We start from the raw sequence: 18610 nt of genomic DNA on the forward strand, positions 1-18610 counted from the left end.
AGTGCTAAATTTCTGTCTGTAGAAAGATTTTTGGTTGGTTTGTAAATTAAAAAAAAAAGAAAAGTTTGGTTGATTCTTAAAGAATGCTCGCAACTCGAGTCCCATAGTGCGTTACAGTCATTGTGTTTAACGACCTGCTGGTTTGGCTTTGACCTTTACACAATTGATCAGAAATTAAGTACGCATCATTCTGAAAGAGTATCAGTCCCCTGTGTGTTTAAATAATAGTTTTGACAGAATTATTAGGAGCGTTTTCTTAGCAACCAGCCCAGTAAGTCGTGGGGAGAGAGAACCTGTTGTCCCCGAGGCAGCAAGAAAGTGACATTCAGGCGAGCCCTGGCATCCTCGGAGGCTGTCACCAGTAACTCCTCTTGAACTGCTCTTGGCTAACTTACAAATAGATACAATTAAACTAAGTACTTTTATGTGAATTAGTGCTAATTAATCCACATATATTCTTAGTTCTCTCGAGGGCTCTCATGTGTACCATTCAAAGCATATGCTTCAGAGCTTGTGCTGTAACTTTTGTGGTGGTAAGTTATTTTCAAAGGTCTTTTCTGGCTTTTGGACTCTGTGTTGAGAGATAAGGGGATGGTTTGTGTTGGCAGAGTGCGGCTTCGAGCTGCCCTCGGTCCCAGAAGCAGTCATTCCTGTATCTGTGTTCCACTGGAGGGAACTGTCCCAGAATCAATATTTGCATAGGCAAGTTTCCCCCAACATATTCTTATTCTGATCAGATAAACGAATTCAGTTCACGAATCCAAGTAACTGCTTCCTCCTTGTTCTGCCACGAGCCGCACTATGAGAAGGCAGGAAGAGAAGCTGCCCCTGACATGTTCCTAGACATTAATCTCACATTAAACGGTCAATAAGGCATTCCCTTTTAGGTGACTAACTGTGTGGTCCATGAGACTTCATGGGGGTGATTATAAAATCTTCTGAAGGCCATGATAAATAAGGTGTTTTCCCCAAGTGGTGTATGTGAAACCCTGGCTAAAATGCATTCTTGGAATCATATTTTTTTAGTATTTCCAATAAAATTATGTTACGTGTTATAAGAGACCACACTCTTTTCTTCATTATCAAGGTGCTGAGGTTAAGAGTCTACTAGAGCTTTGAGTGTCTCTTCATTACCCACATTGCAATCAGTTGCTGAGTGACCTTTGCCACATGCCTTTAACTTACTTGTGTTTCTAATTCTTGCTCTGTTAACCAACATGCAACTCTGGGCAACACATTTTGAGGTCTTCAAATATGTGATAAGAAATGGAGCATTGTTGTTGAGGATAAGCTAGAAATACAGGACTGAATTTTTATTTTATCCCAAGTATGCTTTTCTGCTAATCTCTTCTTCCTTTGGTTCTATTTATATGTACTAAGAATTATGCCTAAATCTCAAAAAATAGTGTGAACTCTCAATCATGAAATTGCTATTCACTGTCCTGCATATTGTAAGATGCAGTATAATAAGGTGAGAAAAAGAAGTGCATAGACACCAGAACGTTGTTGTTTTAGAAACAAAAACATGAATGTAATAGGCAAAAATACTTCAAAATTTAATTTTCTTTATTTTCATCAAAACTGAAACTTTAAAGGGCAAAAATTCAAGTAAAGCATAAATTAAGTGCCAAGGTACGGTGGATACTTCATGTAGGCCAAGTTGTCCCCTGTAGGTATATTACTGAATTGCCCTCCAAAAACATAATTCCCCATTACAGGATGAGGAAAGGCTTCTTAAATTAGTTGTTAGTTTGCTTATTTCTATAGCCCATTGCATTTTTAAGTGGAATTTCAGATGTTATTTTGTATTTTATTTTCCCCTTTTCATTTGTGCCTCTAGTTTTTCAAAGAAAACAGGAGTGTTTTTCTTTATTCTTAAAGTTCCTCCTAACTGGGCAACAGTAGCGTCAATGGAACATTTTGTTGAAAATAGAAGAAAAGCTTCTCCCCGATTCCACTCTTCCTGCCTTGCCTTTAAATGCTCAGCTGGTAGGAGTTATCCTAGTTATCCGTGGAGTTTAACAGAAGACTTTCCCTCCCCTCTTTTTTCATAAATGGTTATGAAAGACGTAGCTCGTATATGTAGGTGTAGTCAAGTTGTGCCATTTTGGTCACTTGGGGAGAAATTGTTCATCTCAGTTAATTTTTACAGAGCTCATGCTGCGTGCACAGCATTTTAGGTGGGTGCCATCATAAGCGCCATGCAGTTGGCATAAAAGGCATATAAAAGCAAAAGGTATGTGAAATAATATTTTTAAAAATACAGAGCAAAGAGCATAGTACTTAAGAGTACACAAAACAGTGCAAACTGAATCCAGAAGTACAGTGGGTGACCTCACTGTCAGTGAGGTTGCTATGTCTGAGGCTTGCTTTTTTTTTTTTGCGGTATGCGGGCCTCTCACTGTTGTGGCCTCTCCCGTTGCGGAGCACAGGCTCCGGACGCGCAGGCTCAGCGGCCATGGCTCACGGGCCCAGCCACTCCACGGCATGTGGGATCTTCCCGGACCGGGGCACGAACCCGTGTCCCCTGCATCGGCAGGCAGACTCTCAACCACTGCGCCACCAGGGAAGCCCTGAGGCCTGCTTTTGATGGAGAAGGCAGGAAGAATAAGTGGTACAGTGGGTATGTGCAGTGCCTTATTCTACTTATGAAACACCCTGGATTACTTTTTCTTACTCATCTCCCTCCCCCACCTGCACAGTCCCTGGCCTCTCATATTCAGTTCATTGCCAAATGAACTCAAAAACGCAGTTCAAATCCTCCATGTTTCTTCAGCACATTGCCGCTTCCCTGGTCCATGCCCTGGTTATCTCTAGGCCAGATGTTAAGCCACGGTCACCTAAGTGGACTCCTTGCTTCCTTCTTGCTCCTTGTAAGTCTGGTCTCCACAAAGCAGGCAAAAAGTACTTTGAAAATAGACGCATCATGCAGTTCCCGATTTTAAAATTCCTTGGTGCGCCCCTGCGTGTTCTTAGACTAACATCTGAATTTACCGTGGTCCATGCTCTCTCCAGGCTTGTCTTGCATCACTCTTACCTGTCTCGGGCAGCTCCGTCTCAACCTCGGGTCTCAGCCCACATATCACTTCTTCAGAGAAGCACCGTGCACGGCCTGCTCTCTGCAATGACCTCCCCCAGTTGGTTTTCTGTCATTTCACCATTTATCATGATCTTTAATCCCATCTTATTTTTAAAGATTATTATTGTAATAATTATGATTGTTACCAGTTGGAACAGTAGTTGTCAGCTATCCCCCCAGCTAGTATGTGTACTTCATGAGGTCAGGAGCTTACCTATCTTGTTCACAGGAATAACCCCAGTGCCAGGCACCTAGTAGGTACTAAGTACATATTTGTTAAAATGGAAGAGCAGGCTATACAAGGAGAAAAATAATGAAATCATAGAGTTTGGATCAGAGCTGGTACAATACGTTCTGATGTTAAATGTCAAAGTGAAGTTGGAGATGAGGAAGAAGCTGGAGAATTCAAGGAAGACCTTCTGTGATGAACAGTGTTCAGACTTGATGAGATAAGTGATACAGAGGCCAAAGCAGGGCACTTATTATATTTTTTGAGACTGATTGTTTAGCAGTTGTGCTCAAGCCCGATTTTATTAGGGAGAGGTTGGAATCAGGGGCTTTGTGGTAGGAGGTTATTGCACCGGTGCAGAAAGGGTGACAAGGACTTGGATAGGGAGATGCTGGGGAAGTATGGGAGAAGAGGTGGATTCAAGACTCCATAGTTTGGAATTTTGTGGTAACAATGCTCTGTACAATCCAAATATAAAATATTGTGCTTCCTCTAGCAATCGATCACTCCTGGGTATATACCCAGAGAAAACTCTAACTCGAAAAGGTACATGCACCCCAATGTTCATAGCAGCACTGTTTACAATAGCCAGGACATGGAAGCAACCTAAGTGTCCATCCACAGGTGAATGGATAAAGAAGATGTGGCACATATATACAATGGAATACTACTCAGTAATAAAGAAGAATGAAATGTCATTTACAGCAACATGGGTGGACCTAGAGATTATCACACTAAGTGAAGTAAGTCAGATAGAGAAAGACAAATATCATATGATATCACTTATATGTGGGGTCTAAAAAAATGATACAAATGAACTTATTTACAAAACAGAAAGAGACTCACAGACATAGAAAACAAATTTATGGTTATCAAAGGGAAAAGGGGGGTGCTGGATAAATTAGGAGTTTGGGATTAGCTGATACACACTACTATATATAAACTAGATAAATAACAAGGCCCTACTGTGTAGTACAGGGAGCTATATTCAGTGTCTTGTAATAACCTATAATGGAAAATAATCTGAAAAATAATATATATATGTATAACTGAATCACTTTGCTGTACACTTGAAACTAACACAACATTGTAAATCAACTATACTTCAGTTTGAAAAAAATCATGCTTCCTTCATTATATAACAGTAAACTGTTAGCCAAAAAAAATCACATAAGAAAAAATATGGGGCTTCCCTGGTGGCGCAGTGGTTGAGAGCCCGCCTGCCGATGCAGGGGACACGGGTTCGTGCCCCGGTCCGGGAGGATCCCACATGCCGCGGAGTGGCTGGGCCCGTGAGCCATGGCCGCTGAGCGGGCGCGTCCGGAGCCTGTGCTCCGCAGCGGGAGAGGCCACAACAGTGAGAGGCCCGCATACCGCAAAAAAAAAAAAAAAAAAAAAAATGATGTTCTCACATGAACTGGATAGAAGCCTTCACCTGTACCCCAGCTCCCCCTTGGGTGAAGTACAAAACTGACATGATGATGTCTTGATGGGTTGAGGTGACGCGGAAAATTGAGATCGGATTGCTCCAATGCCAGTGATTTAACAAATGAGATAATGTACATGAAAAGTGCCCAGTGCTATTAGTTAGACTTTTCATCCGAATAATTAAAAAAGCAGTACTGATATTTACGTTTTGGGACTCTACCTAACATTACTTTTTCCTGCCAGATTGCCATCTGAAAAGAAAATGACGTGAAACAATTTTCTTATGATGCTACATTTGTTTAATATTGTTCTTTTTCTTTTTTTTATTTAAGCAATTGAACAAGATGAAGAAAACAGTGACAAACACGTAACTGTGACAGAGGCTGAAGGTGTTGCAGATCCTCAGGTGTGACAAGTTCTGTGACAGCCCCTCCTTACACCCTTCTTCTGTGGTGAGAGTTGTGAGATAGCACAAGTGTTTGCAGATGATACAGGTCTCACCTTTTGTGTTCTGTACAATAGTCATATTATGGGAATGAAGCACTTATTTTTGATAAGAGATATTTCACAAGAAAAACCTAAGTTGCTCTTCATGTTTATAGTTTGATTCATGGGGGAGGGACAGATCCGGAGACATCCTTCACTTCCCAGACAGCAAGCAAAGTAAGTGAAGAACCAGGAGATACCGCCATAGGGTAGACTGTCCCCTGGAGATGGCAGAGGAGAATCAGCCGGCTGACAGCATGACAGCCGGGGCAGGGCCAGACAGATCAGTGCGATGCCTCACCTGGCAAAGTTTCTGTGCCCACCCCCAGCATTTACCTTGTGGTATGGACATGCTTTTAGTAGCAGCTGACCTCCAAATACTATGGCAGCATAAAAACTTTGGGTACCCTACTGCTATCAACTATTAACTTTATGTAAGTGTAGAGCATTTAGAGATTCTTTTTTTTTTTTTTGTGGTACGTGGGCCTCTCACTGTTGTGGCCTTTCCCGTTGCGGAGCACAGGCTCGGGACGCGCAGGCTCAGCGGCCATGGCTCACGGGCCCAGCCGCTCCGCGGCATGTGGGATCTTCCCGGACCGGGGCACGAACCCGCGTTCTCTGCATCGGCAGGCGGACTCTCAACCACTGCGCCACCAGGGAAGCCCTAGAGATTCTTTGTGGGGACAGCAGGGCAAGAAGCAGAACAGATGGCACGAGGACATTCTTTTGCAAGCCCTCAACAGTTCAACTCCACTCCGCAGAGTTCCACCCCCTTGACACACAGCTGTAGCCTTGTTTGGCATGGCTAAATACCTAGCTACCATAAGCCAGTTTGTTAACCCTTTGGAGTTTTCGGTGACTCATCTCTGAACCTACCTGATAGGGGAGTTGTGAGGATTAAAAAGAGAAGTATGTTGAATAAATAAGCCATTGCATTTTTTTGTTTGTTTGTTTTTTTTGTTTTTTTTTTTTTTTTTTGTGGTACGCGGGCCTCTCACTGCTGTGGCCTCTCCCGTTGCGGAGCACAGGCTCCGGACGCGCAGGCTCAGCGGCCATGGCTCACGGGCCCAGCCGCTCCGCGGCATGTGGGATCCTCCCAGACCGGGGCACGAACCCGTGTCCCCTGCATCGGCAGGCGGACTCTCAACCACTGCGCCACCAGGGAAGCCCAGCCATTGCATTTTATTATACATAAGAACGAGAAAGGAGTGGGTCCAGGGGAGTGTACTACTGAGAAATCGATCATGGTGTGTATAGAGCCATGGGTTGATTGATCTACCCAGGGAGAAGAATCGGAGCTACTCTACACTCAGGGGGAAAGGAGTGGAAAAGCTCTGGAAACAGGCAAGCCCGTTTGAGCCCTTACTCCATGCAGGGCGTTGCTCGGTTCTACTAGCTAGACCTACAGAGGAAATGGTCTCTCAGGATTGTGGTGATGGTATGCTGGTATCACACGGGTCCAAACTCATCAAAATGGATACATTAAATGTGTGTGACTTTTTGTATATTAAGTATACCTCAGTAGGCCTGGAGAAAAAAAGATTCTTAGTTTGGTTGACGCCGCACACTTCACCTTTAAAGTTGTAAGTCTGTGGATTCTGGTCAGAATAATCACATTAGCTTTCTCAGCCAGAGTTGCAGAGGTTGTCGTGTTCTAGTAAGTTCATATAAGGACTTGTCTGGAATTGTTTTGCTGTGGTAATATTCAGAATGCTGCAATCCACAGGCTCATACTGAAATTATACTTCAGGCTTCCAAGCAAACCTGGGCAAGTATAGCTTTCTCAAAGGTTTCTTAAGGCATTAAGTTATTAGTAGGACAGTTTATTATTTAGTTTCTAAATTTAAACTGCTATTTTTAATTTATTTTGGACTTATTCTGTGGACAAAAGTCTGTTTTAATGCAATTTTATTCCCCTTTGTATCTCAAATGGATGCATAGACCTTGCTCTACGAGGTTTTGTGGTTTTTCTTCAGCAATGGTGACATCTCTGCGCATCTACAGAATGTACAGGGGAATGGAATCATGAAACCAATTGAAACCAGTGAATTGATAATTAGATCAGGAACAGATTCTCTTTAGGTTTGGAGAGTCATGAGTTAATTCACTGGGATGCATAATTATGTAGTCTTCAGAGTATATTTTAAACAAGTTAAGTGCTCACTGGTTTCTCATTCCTTCCCCGTACATGATGAATTATGTCACTATGGGGAAAATGTCCCCTGGGTGTTGAAAACTTTGGGTGTATAAAGGGTTAAGCCAGTCACTAACTCCAGAGAGACTGGGCCTTGCTGTACACAGGTTTACTACCTACCGGAAAACTCTAGTTCTCTCCTCATATGTGGATTCCTTTCTTTCCTTTCTCTCTAAAAATATCTTTTCTGCCTAGGAAGCTCCCTATTTCCATGCAGTGATGTGTAGGAAGAGTGAAGGGAGCATGTAGCCTGGGGTTTACATCCCAGCCCTTCTTCCTCATAGCTGGTGCCTGGAGGCAAGTTCTTTATTGTCTCTAAACCAGTTCGTTCCTGTAGGGTGGCATCCGTGTCTTTGTCACCCAAGTGTCCCCAGCATGCTAGGCAGTGACTAGCATGCTTGTTTTTCATCTTTGTAAAGTAGAGATGTTATAAAGTTGTCATGAGGTTGAAATGAAGCCACATAAAAATGCGTGCCACCCTGGCACATAAAAGAGTTTCCGCGAATGTCAGGCAGCATCCGTGAGGTTAAGAGTGTTGTCTCCTGGGCCAGGCTGCATTGTCACAGCAACCCTGGGCAAGTTACACTACTCTCTGGTGCCGCATGTTCCTTTTCTGTAAGAGTGTTGAGAGTTAACACTTAGACAGTACTTCAAACGCACTCTTCTAAGCTCCTTGCTTTTATTAACATACTTAAACCTCACAACAAACCCTATGAGGCAGATAATATACTTACCACCACTTCACAGATGAGCTGCTAAGTGGTGGGGATGGGAATCCAGCCAAGGTAGTCTGGCTCCTACATCCTTGCTTTTCACCCCTGTGCTAAGCTGCCTTTCTAACATCTGTAAAATGGAGACAATTGTTTTGAAGATCAAAGGAATATATGTGAAGCAGTTAGAACAGTGCCTGGCACACAGTAAGTACAGCCTCCTGGAGTTATTCTCATTGTCATGATCAGTATCACATTACTTTTTGGTCTGAATATTTAAGGTATCTAACAGGACTGGGCTGCAGTGTTGCTCTGTCTGCCATTATGGTATCTGCACTTACAGAAAACATTCTAGACCCTTCACTCGTTATAGCCCTTTATTTAGGACTAAAGGATTAAAGAATATTTATCAGTTGGATAGAAATTTTGCAGGTTCTAGTGAGATATTCAATGAGTAATTTATAACATGCTGAACTTTGGAAATTCTTGCTTTTATTCGGGTGGCCATAGACCACTGGATTCAGTCATTAGTTTGTCTCCTATTCCTCCATTGGAATCAATCATTTTAATATTAAGTGATAATAACTGTCAATTATACAAATCGATTGCCACATAGTTCATGATTGTTTTATCAGCAAAATGTGATTTTTCAAAAAAAAAATAGACTGAAGAAAGCTCTTATTTAAGGTTGTGATAGCTATCATAGAAAACAGGTGACCCTTTTAAATCCTTTGTGTTAGAATTTATTAAATTTACTTATTTTCTTTTTTTAAACTTCTTTATTATTTGCCAACTTTGCTGCTCTGCTTAGCAAAATGATCAGTAATGTATGCAGATCTGAGCTGTAATTTCTCTCAGGTCAAAACAAGATAAAATATACAGATACAGATAAATAACAGTCGGAAAATTCAAGGAATTAAATATATGTAATGAATGAACCCCTTACTTCATCAATTATGTAAATATGTAATTATTTTTGTACATTTTTTTGTACAAAAAATGTACAATTTTGTACAATCTCATCAGAAGAGATAATTATAAAAGTGTAATAGATTAAGAACATATTTAAGGGAAATAACAGTACTAAATTCCACACAGCTATGGTTTCTGCCTCCTTCCCCGCCCCCAGCCCACTTTGGCAGGACACAGTATCACGCGGTGTTTGTAGGGGATGGGTCTGTGTGACCAGTGTGGTGTATCAACACAGGTAATTCCACAAGGGAGGGGGACCGGAGCAGTGAACGCCCCCTGAACTTGCACTGCCTCATCTGTACAGTGAGGGACCGGGAATCACTGAACGCTTCCTAAGGCGCTATGATGCCCCGGCATGGTGTCTGAGGCCCATCCTAGTGATGCCCTGGACATTAGTAAACCTGCCTTTACCATCACACTTTCTATCGCCTGTACTTTTCACTGTATGTTCTTTTCTTGATCCTTTCCGCAGTTATCAAAAGGTGTATTTTTCTATTCCAACCAGTAGGAAATTTGTCATACTTTTCTTTCTCTGGAGAAATTTGAGAAAATGAATAATAAAATGAAATTTTAAAAATTATTCATTTATTATGAATTGTCTTCTGAATTTTCCTGGAAAGAATTCTACTTTCTGTGTTGGAAATAGGTAATATAGTACACCATCCCAGGCCATCAGTGTTTTATTCTGTCATTTGGACTTTGTGTTCAAAGTAACAAAAAAAAAATTTATGAATTTCTATTCAAGATTTAAGTTTGCAGAAATGAATCTATTATGTAACAATCAATACGAGTTTACCCGAATACCCTGAATTTGTATTGAAAAGCATTCTGTTATTACAAAAGTGCTTTCATGAAAGGTGGATTCTTTCATCCTGGTTTTCCCTCCCTTGATAGCAATTTTTGCATGGTGTTTTAGAAAAGGTGATTTTTAAGGTTATGATAATGCAGGAAATGCTTCCATACGTAGAACTTGTGCTCTTTCACCTTATGGCATAAGGGCTGTTCATTTAGTTTGCAGTTTTTCCTAAGGGAATTCTGTCCAAGTTTCATTTCACCACTGAAAGAATGGACCAGACATTTCTATGACTCCATTTATAAAGGAAGCAGACTTTTCATTTACATTCATAACATTTCTCTTCTCAAATACTGAAAATGATATAAATAGCTTTAATTATGCATTACAGAGATTTTTTTTTTCAAAGTAGACCTTGAAATAAGGCTCTTAAATAACTCTTCTGATGGTTACACATTAATCTTTTATTTTTTTCTGGCCTAACAGTGTTAGGTAAACTGTTTATAATTAATTTCACATAGATAAATTAAGTAGTCCAGGAATGTGAAAGTCTAGATCAAGGGCTGTTAGTTATCTTGCTTCTCCTGCCATAACAAAGCTCTCAAAATATATTAATAAATTCATGGCTTTTTTGAATTAAATCACTAAATTACAGAACTGTGAAAGGAACCCCCCCAGAGAACATCTGGTTTACTGTGGTATTTCCAAAGAGGACTGTCTTATAAAACTATCCAGGATGTACGGGCATCTCTCTGGGATTAAAGTCCTCTAGGGAATGAAGAAGCTTACATAACCCTCCTTGAAAGCCTTTTTTGATAGTTATATGTAAGGAGTGCTGTAGAATTGATTATCTTGTGAAAATGCATCTAGAAATTATGCAGAAACCAGAAAATCAAGATAGCAATATTCCTTTTTAAATTATAAGATGATTTAATTATAAATAAGAAATAAATGAGTCAAATCTGAAACTCATTTTTTAAAGTAATAGCATTTTGTGTTTAAAATACATAATTTGTAAACCCAAGTTATCTGGTTCTAATAAAAATGTATTTCCTCAAGAAAGAAAAGTCTCTATTTAGGATCCTAAGCAAAAAACTCATGTTCACACAGAAACCAAAAAAATAGTCGAGGTCTCTTAAATTTCCTGTACTCAGTCCTACCGTTTTTTTTTTGCTGATGCTATTATCAGTTGTGTTTTTAAAAATACATATGGCACCCACAGACAGAAGGAAAGACTCTCTCTCCAAATTGGAGTCTATGGAAGCTTAGCCCAGTTGCTTTGGAGCCTGTGCTGGTGAGAAAAGGTAACAGGCTCATTCTCACTCACCAAATTAGTTAGCTCACAGTGCTTTCCTCCTGTGTGCCACCCCTGCCTGGCCCCATCTCACAAGTGCCCTCTATTACACAGGGCTGCCACAATGGGGAGCAGAGAGAGATGGGGACCAATCCATCACACTACTGAATAAGCAGCCACGGAGCAGGTCCAGAGCTTGCAGCGTCATTAACACCCTCTCTCCTCTAGCAGGACAATATATTAAACGCCGTGAGGATGACAGGGCTGGAGGGAGAAGAAATCCTAGTTGGTCAACATAAATGAATTTTCTAGATAACAGAAACATATTCCATTAAGTGTCAAAACATTTAAAGAATGTTAGTAATTTTTGTGTAGAAATTTCCCTGAATAATTTCCTTGCCTTCGTAGTTTAAAGGAGCATCCTTAACACTGCTGATCCTCTTTTACTCTCTAGTATTGATTAAAAGAACATCTTCAAGATTGACCCGTGTATTCAGCATTATCTCAGGTTATGGGCTCCATTAAAATCCTGACAAACCGATACACGCTAAGGAGGACGGCTAGGATGGTAAAAGGATCTAAAACCAAAATCCAGTGGGCCCTTATTAATGCTCGGCAATCTGATTCTACTTTCCTTGTCCGGTTGCCTCTTCTTTCAGGTTAGGAGTTGAGAAACCACAGCCTACTGCCTGTTTTTGTAAATAAAGTGTTATTGGAACACAGCCATGCTCATTCATTTACATACCGTCTCTTGCTGCTTTTGTGCTAAAACTGGACACTTGGGTAGTTGCACCAAAGACCACATGCCCCACTGAGCCTAGAATATTTACACTCTGGCCCTTTACAAAAAAAGTTTGCCAACCCTTGGAACTGAAATGACCATTACATGCCTTCTTTTCTTATACTTCCAGGATCTTCTCACAGTCCTTACTCTCAGCTAATCACCTGACTTCTTATTTCTGAAATAGAGGCCTTCAGAAAAGAATTTCCTCGTTCCCACCACCGATATGCTAACCTACTGGCATGTTCCCCCCGTACTCTACCTCCCCTCCTATTACAGTGAGTGAAATACTCATATGCATGTTTCTGAGAGTAGGTCTTTATGCTCTTTCCTTCTCAAGGACATTTCTCCTAAAAATGCCGTCTTGCCCACATCATCAGATTTCCCTCTACACTGTATGATTTCTAATAAAGATAAATGTGCTGGAATATCCCTCACCCTAAACAAGCAAGCAAAGCCCCCTGCAACATCACTCTTTAACTAGTGCCCCATTTCTTTTTTTAAAATTTATTTATTTATTTAGGCTCTGCTGGGTCTTAGTTGCGGCACGCGGGATCTTTTTTTGTTTTAGTTGTGGCAGGTGGTCTTCTTAGTTGCAGCATGCGAACTCGTAGTTGCGGCATACATGTGGGAGTTCCCAGACTAGGGATGGAACCCGGGCCCCCTGCATTGGGAGCGAGGAGTCTTACCCACTGGACCACCAGGGAAGTCCTAGTGCCCCATTTCTTGAAGTAAAACTCCTCAAAAGAGTTGTCTTTCATTCTCTGTTAAAACCATGTGAGTAAGGCTTTTTTCCCCCCTACCACTTTTTTTCTCAAAAAAAAAAAGTTACTGTCAGGGCTTCCCTGGTGGCGCAGTGGTTGAGAGTCCGCCTGCCAGTGCAGGGGACGCGGGTTCGTGCCCCGGTCCGGGAGGATGCCACATGCTGCAGAGTGGCTGGGCCTGTGAGCCACAACTACTGAGCCTGCGCGTCTGGAGCCTGTGCTCTGCAGCGGGAGGGGCCGCAGCAGTGAGAGGCCCACGTACTGCAAAAGAAAAAAAAAAAGTTACTTTCAAAGTCACCAGTTACTTTTGTTAAATTCAGTGTCAGTTGTTTTGAACTCCTTATTTGATGTTTCAGCTGCGCTGGATACAGTTTTTCACTCCCTCCTCCTTGAAACACCACCATCACTACTCACTGGGTTCTCCTCCTAGAGCCCCTCCTCCTTATTCTCATCTTCCCAATATCTAAATATTAGACTCAGCTCATGGATTTCTTCTCTTCTCTGTTTACGTCACTCCATTGGTAACTTCAGTCCTTCCTCTGGTTTAAATACCATCTACATTATGATGACTCCCGAAGTCCTATCTCCAGCTTAGACTTCTCTGGACCTCCAGACTGCCAACCCGGCAGCTCCACTTGGATGTCTAATAGGCATATCCCTTACTAGATCTCCTCCCCAAGTCTTCCAGTCTCAGGAAATGACAACCCTATCCTTCCAGTGACTCAGGCCAAATATCTTAGAGACCAATTCTGCTAGCCCTTCCTTTGAAACAGATCCAGATTTTAATCACTTCTCCCCACCTCCACCACTACCACAAGTTCCAAGCCATTTCTTGTCTGAAGACCGATCTCCTAACTGGTCTTCTAGCTTTAACTGCTCCCCGCCACTTGACAGTGTTTTCTCAACCCAGAAGACAGAAGGATCCTGTTAAAATGTCAGATTATTCCAATCCCATGTTCAAAACATTCCTAAGTATTTCCATCTTGTTCAGAAAAAGAATGTAAACCTCTTACACATCCTGTAAAGAAGCTGCATGCTCTGGTCGGCTTCACCTCTCTGAGCAGTTCCACCGGCTCTCCCTTACCAGCTCTGCTCCAGCCCTGCTGTGCCCTTTGCTCTCCGTCCAACATGCCAAGCACACCCAAGCCTTAGGGCCCTTGCACTTCTGTTCCTCTGCCTGTAACATTCTTCACTTCCTTTATAGCTCCACTCAAATGTCAACCAAAGGATCCTTCCCTGACATTTCTATCTTAATAACATTTCTCTGTCCCTTACCCTGCTTTGTTTTCCTTCCTAGCATATATTACCATCTGCTGTTTCATATCTGTATGTTATATAATCCACATCCCCTGGTGAATATAAGCTCCATGACATGTGGGACTTTGTTTTTACTGTTATTATTGACTACTGTATCCCTAGAATCTATAATAGATCTTGGCACATGGTGGTGGTTCAAATAAAATCAGTTGAGTGAGTGACTGAATGAGTAAATAAAATAGGGAGCTGGGGGAACGTACGTGAGAAATGCAAAGAGGAGGATATCATAAACAGTGGTATTTAAATATTTGGAAGTTTGTCATATTGGATAAAAAATAGACATACTTGCAATTGCTTTAAAGGCAATACTAGTACTCATTGTTTGAAGTTCAGTGGTTTTGTCTAGCATGATAAGGGACTTTCCAGTAATTCTGGCTCTCCAGCACTGTACAGGCTGTCTTAAGATAAACTGAGATCCTTGTCCTTGGGAACCTTGGAGACAAACTGGAAGACCACTTGTGAAAGGATGCTGTAAACATACATGTCTGAGTTTGGTGGAGGAATTCCACTTGCTGTTCCATGGGAATCTGATTTGGGCCACGTCAATGATTTTGTTTGTTTGTTTGTTTCCTTCCTATTTGTTGGAGAAACTGCTAGTTAAGGTGATGTCCTTGCCCTTAGGAATAAATACTTAGTCATTGCTTTGAATGGAAAATTCCATTTTTCTGATGCCCACTCAACAAAATGTGTGTCTTTAGTACAAACTGTTAAGACCCTGAAGCTGTGATCACTTGCTGCCCTATTTGGTCATGTTGCTGGGTCCATTCGAATCCTATAGATTGTATAGGGTAAAACAAAGACTTGATAGTTTTGGCTGTTCCTGCCAAGAGTAACTTCTGATTTCCTTTTAGATAGTGTCCTGATATGTCAGTGTGAACCATTTTTGAAAGAATTTGAGCAGAAACAGTTCATAATGTGTGTGATATAACCACTTTTTGTTTCTGATCAAAGTCCTAGATTCTCCTTCTTCATATTATTATTATTTGGTTCGTGGGTATCATAAAAAGTATGATGCTTTGTGGACCATTTCTAAACCCTGATGAAATTCTAAGCTTTCTTTTTGCAGTTTATTTTTAATAAACTTTTCCACCATATTTTATGCAACATTGGAGGTATTTTACTAATAATGCCCCATAGTAACTTTCCAGTTATGAAAAAAGAAGAATGATCTTGTGATCTTCTTGTGAACTGTGTATTTGTCCATGGAATGAGCTGGTGGAGCTAAGGAATTAGGAGGTTATGTGCTGTTATTTTTAGTACTCTATCACTTCACCCTTACTGCCAGAGTAGTTCCTGGCTAACTTTCCCATGAGTTTTTAACCTCTTGCTGGGCTTATGTAACAGGAAACAGGCTGTCAGGAACAAATAGTAGCATATCAGGAGCACCCTTTAGTAGCAAGTGATTTAGTTTGCTCTGCCTTTCACTCTCTTAACGTAGACTGATAAATGATCTCACTTTAAGTCTTCTGGTGAGACATTCCTAGGTTAAGATAATACAATTTCAATTTTGGAAAGGCAAAATATTTTAGCGAGACCATGATTTAATCCAGGCGACAGAGAAGATGAGTCTGTTATAAGGTGAACTTTGCAGTGGTGTCATGTCCTGGGACTGTGGATTTAGGTATATCTTTGCTTTTTCTCCAACTCTTAAGGCTGGGGTGATATGCAAACTTCAGGAGAGAGATGATATCGGGCGAATTGAGCTGGTCCAGAAGCTGGCAAGAGAAAACTGTCAATTTTTGCAGACGGACAAAAAAGAACAGGAGAAGTCTGAACATGTAAGCCCTTTTCCTCTTGGGGATGCGGGTTTGAAGGGGTGGAAAATGTTTCTGCCTGCTTGTATGTTTGAAGGAAAGAATATTTTATTTTAAGTTCTTTAGGTTTGGGGTTTTTTTCCCCCCCAAAGCATGCTTCTTAGTAAAAAATGACAGCTACTATAATTTTCTAAGCCAGTGGTTTTGTAAGAGATCTCTTCACAGAAGTAAATCATGTAGAAATACAAGAACGCATCGGCGCAAATAAGAATGCATGTCTATTTGATGGCTTTCAGGTTTCACTTGGGGAGTTTCACCCCATCAGATAGTTTGTGGAATATGAGTTTTGAAAGAACGTTACGATGTACTTTTATATTTAGCACAGGGGGTGAATCTAGTTATCAAGCAAATGCCTCCTAAGTCACAAGAGACAGATAAGAATGGACGAACAGATTCTAGATGCTCACACTAAGTGAGAGAGTCAGAAGGGAGTTTTCCCAGTATCTTGTGAGCGTTCGTGTTCCAACAAGAGTTATATTGTTTGGATGTAGTTCAACTGGAGGAAAGGGACGCTCTGCTCAGTTCTCCTGAAAGCAGTTATTCAGATTGAGCCTTAGAACTGAGAACGCTGCCGTCATGCTAGGGAGACAATGGGACCACTTTCTTCTGCTTTACATGTTGTCTGTTGACTTGTTGTTGTTGTTTGTAAGGCTTCACTCTCAGTGCTAAGCTCTCCAGGATTGCTCATGAAGGGGAAAATTCCTCAGTGTTTACGAACATCTCTCTTCTCTGACTTTAATTTTTCCTTGGAGTTTTATTTTCAACCCTTTCCAAGGGGGAAAAATATTGTTTCATGCTCTTTCTGCTCCAAGGCCATCAGTAGAAATGCCAGGGATTTACTGAGCTGGAGAGGAGGTGAGAAGTCCAAGGATGGCACGCTGTTTAGTTTGATAATGTAACGCGTCTCTAACCATTCGGCAAGTCATTAAGCATCGGTGTCTCAAGGGGGAGAATCATGAGCAGTTTCAGAGCCTGGTGATTGCAGTTATCTTAGAGGTGACCATTGGCTTTAAGTGCAAGTGGAGGTCTCAGGAGCCTTCACCTCAGTAGGTACTACTGAAAAGTTAAGGGACTTGTTTGAATTGTTAAAAAGCACCCTGGAGGTTGACTGCATGTATATATCTAAGACTGACTCCTAACTTCTTCTGCGTCCTTAGAATAGTTGAATATCCTGGTTCATGTCCTAAATTTCTCAAAACAATATTCCTTTCCATTCATTTTAATTAGAAGAGCAGTAGTTTTCATATGCTACATTTTATTGATTTCAAGGTGCACTTTCCCTGCACATCTGAGCATGTCTGAAATCAGGATGAGTCTTAAAGTTGATGATACGAAAACATGTCCTAGTTTAACTGGGAACATTTTTCTTTCTTAGTGGCCCTTAAAATGGATGACATATTTTACAATGGATTGCATACTCAATTCAGTGGATCAGTGACAACCTGAGGGGAGGGCAAGATCTTTTAAAATCAAACCAATAGGAGATAGAGTTCCACTTCACCAAGATGAGAAATCATCAGCCTTAGGCCACAGACAGCTTTATGGTTATTAAAAAGGTACCTGTGTTGCCTTTGCCTTATTAGTTGAATCTGGAATATTATAGTTACAGCTAATGAGAGTATAATACACTCCAAATATATAGTAACAGAAATCTGAACTTGCTGCTCTTTATTATAAGGACTTTTACCATGAGACGGAAATTTAGTGGTGGAAGGTTTGCTTACGGTTTGCTTACGTAACTCTGCTGGCGGTTGTGTACTCACTATTCTCTTTAAACCTTCATTTTAAATTGTAAAAGAGAACAGTAAGGTTTTTTACTTCTTGCATGAATGTCATAATATTGATGCAATAACAGCTCTGAAGTGTGTACATTTCTGAGAGGAAAGATGATGTATAACTAAATATTGGAATGATGGCCTTTTCTGCGTAGACTTTTCCTACTGAGGCTGAAAGGAAAGGTGACTATTAAGGATCTTTCTTCCTTAGTGATAAATACAAACTTAGCCATTTTGTGGTCTCCCTCCTGCAGGGTGACACGGTCTGAACTGATCAACCCTCAAGGCTGAGACTTCCATAGTACTCTACCAAACAGAATATTTGATACTAGGTGCTTCTACTTTTTACAATAATTTGTAAGGAATAAAAATCATCTGGTAGCTTTTTTCACTCTTTCATGTCTTAAGCACTTGTTATAAAGATACCTTTGCTAGCCCACTGAATTCACAGTGTCCATGAGATGATTGCAGCATTTTCATTTTTCCTGCCCTCATTTTCTCTTCAATAGCAGTCATCTGTTCTTGTTCATGAAAACTCAGTTAAAACACACAGAATATACAGAGGAAATTGCAGTTTACTTAATGTAAACCCAGCTTGCAGTTTCCTATTCTTATAACAATAACGACCAAACCCTAGAGTTACATACAGATTTCCTTTCTTTTGTGATTCTCAAATGCGTCAACTACCTCATCTACCATTCCTGGGCCAAAATTATTTAAGTGCACAGTGGTAAAATTTCAGTTAGAATCCCAGTTGCCTATTGAGTCATTCTTTTCACTAAATGACTTTGTTTCTCCAGTCCTAGAATGTCACATCCCCTTTTGTACATGTATGCCAAAATGAGACAACTACTTTGAGGTACTACTGCATAGAGATAGACATGAATTTGATGGAATATAGCTTTTGTTGCTGGTACATCTTGTTACACATTGAAGGGGCTTCAAGATTTCTGAGTGGGCATATCTGCTATCTT

General features: G+C 40.9%; 1 protein-coding gene across 3 annotated transcripts in view; it reads left to right on the plus strand.

The window, feature by feature from the left end:
- RAPGEF5 (Rap guanine nucleotide exchange factor 5) overlaps positions 1 to 18610 on the plus strand; it is a gene marked incomplete at both ends in the record, with an annotated part of 215021 nt that overhangs the window by 101963 nt on the left and 94448 nt on the right. For all 3 annotated transcript variants that reach the window (XM_079711491.1, XM_079711493.1, XM_079711492.1), the window contains 2 exons: positions 5069 to 5142; positions 15700 to 15825. In XM_079711491.1, coding sequence (XP_079567617.1) covers positions 5069 to 5142; positions 15700 to 15825 — 200 coding nt within the window. The remainder of the gene's footprint in view (positions 1 to 5068; positions 5143 to 15699; positions 15826 to 18610) is intronic.

Source organism: Hyperoodon ampullatus (assembly GCF_949752795.1).
Source record: "Hyperoodon ampullatus genome assembly, chromosome: 9".
Taxonomy (NCBI): domain Eukaryota; kingdom Metazoa; phylum Chordata; class Mammalia; order Artiodactyla; family Ziphiidae; genus Hyperoodon; species Hyperoodon ampullatus.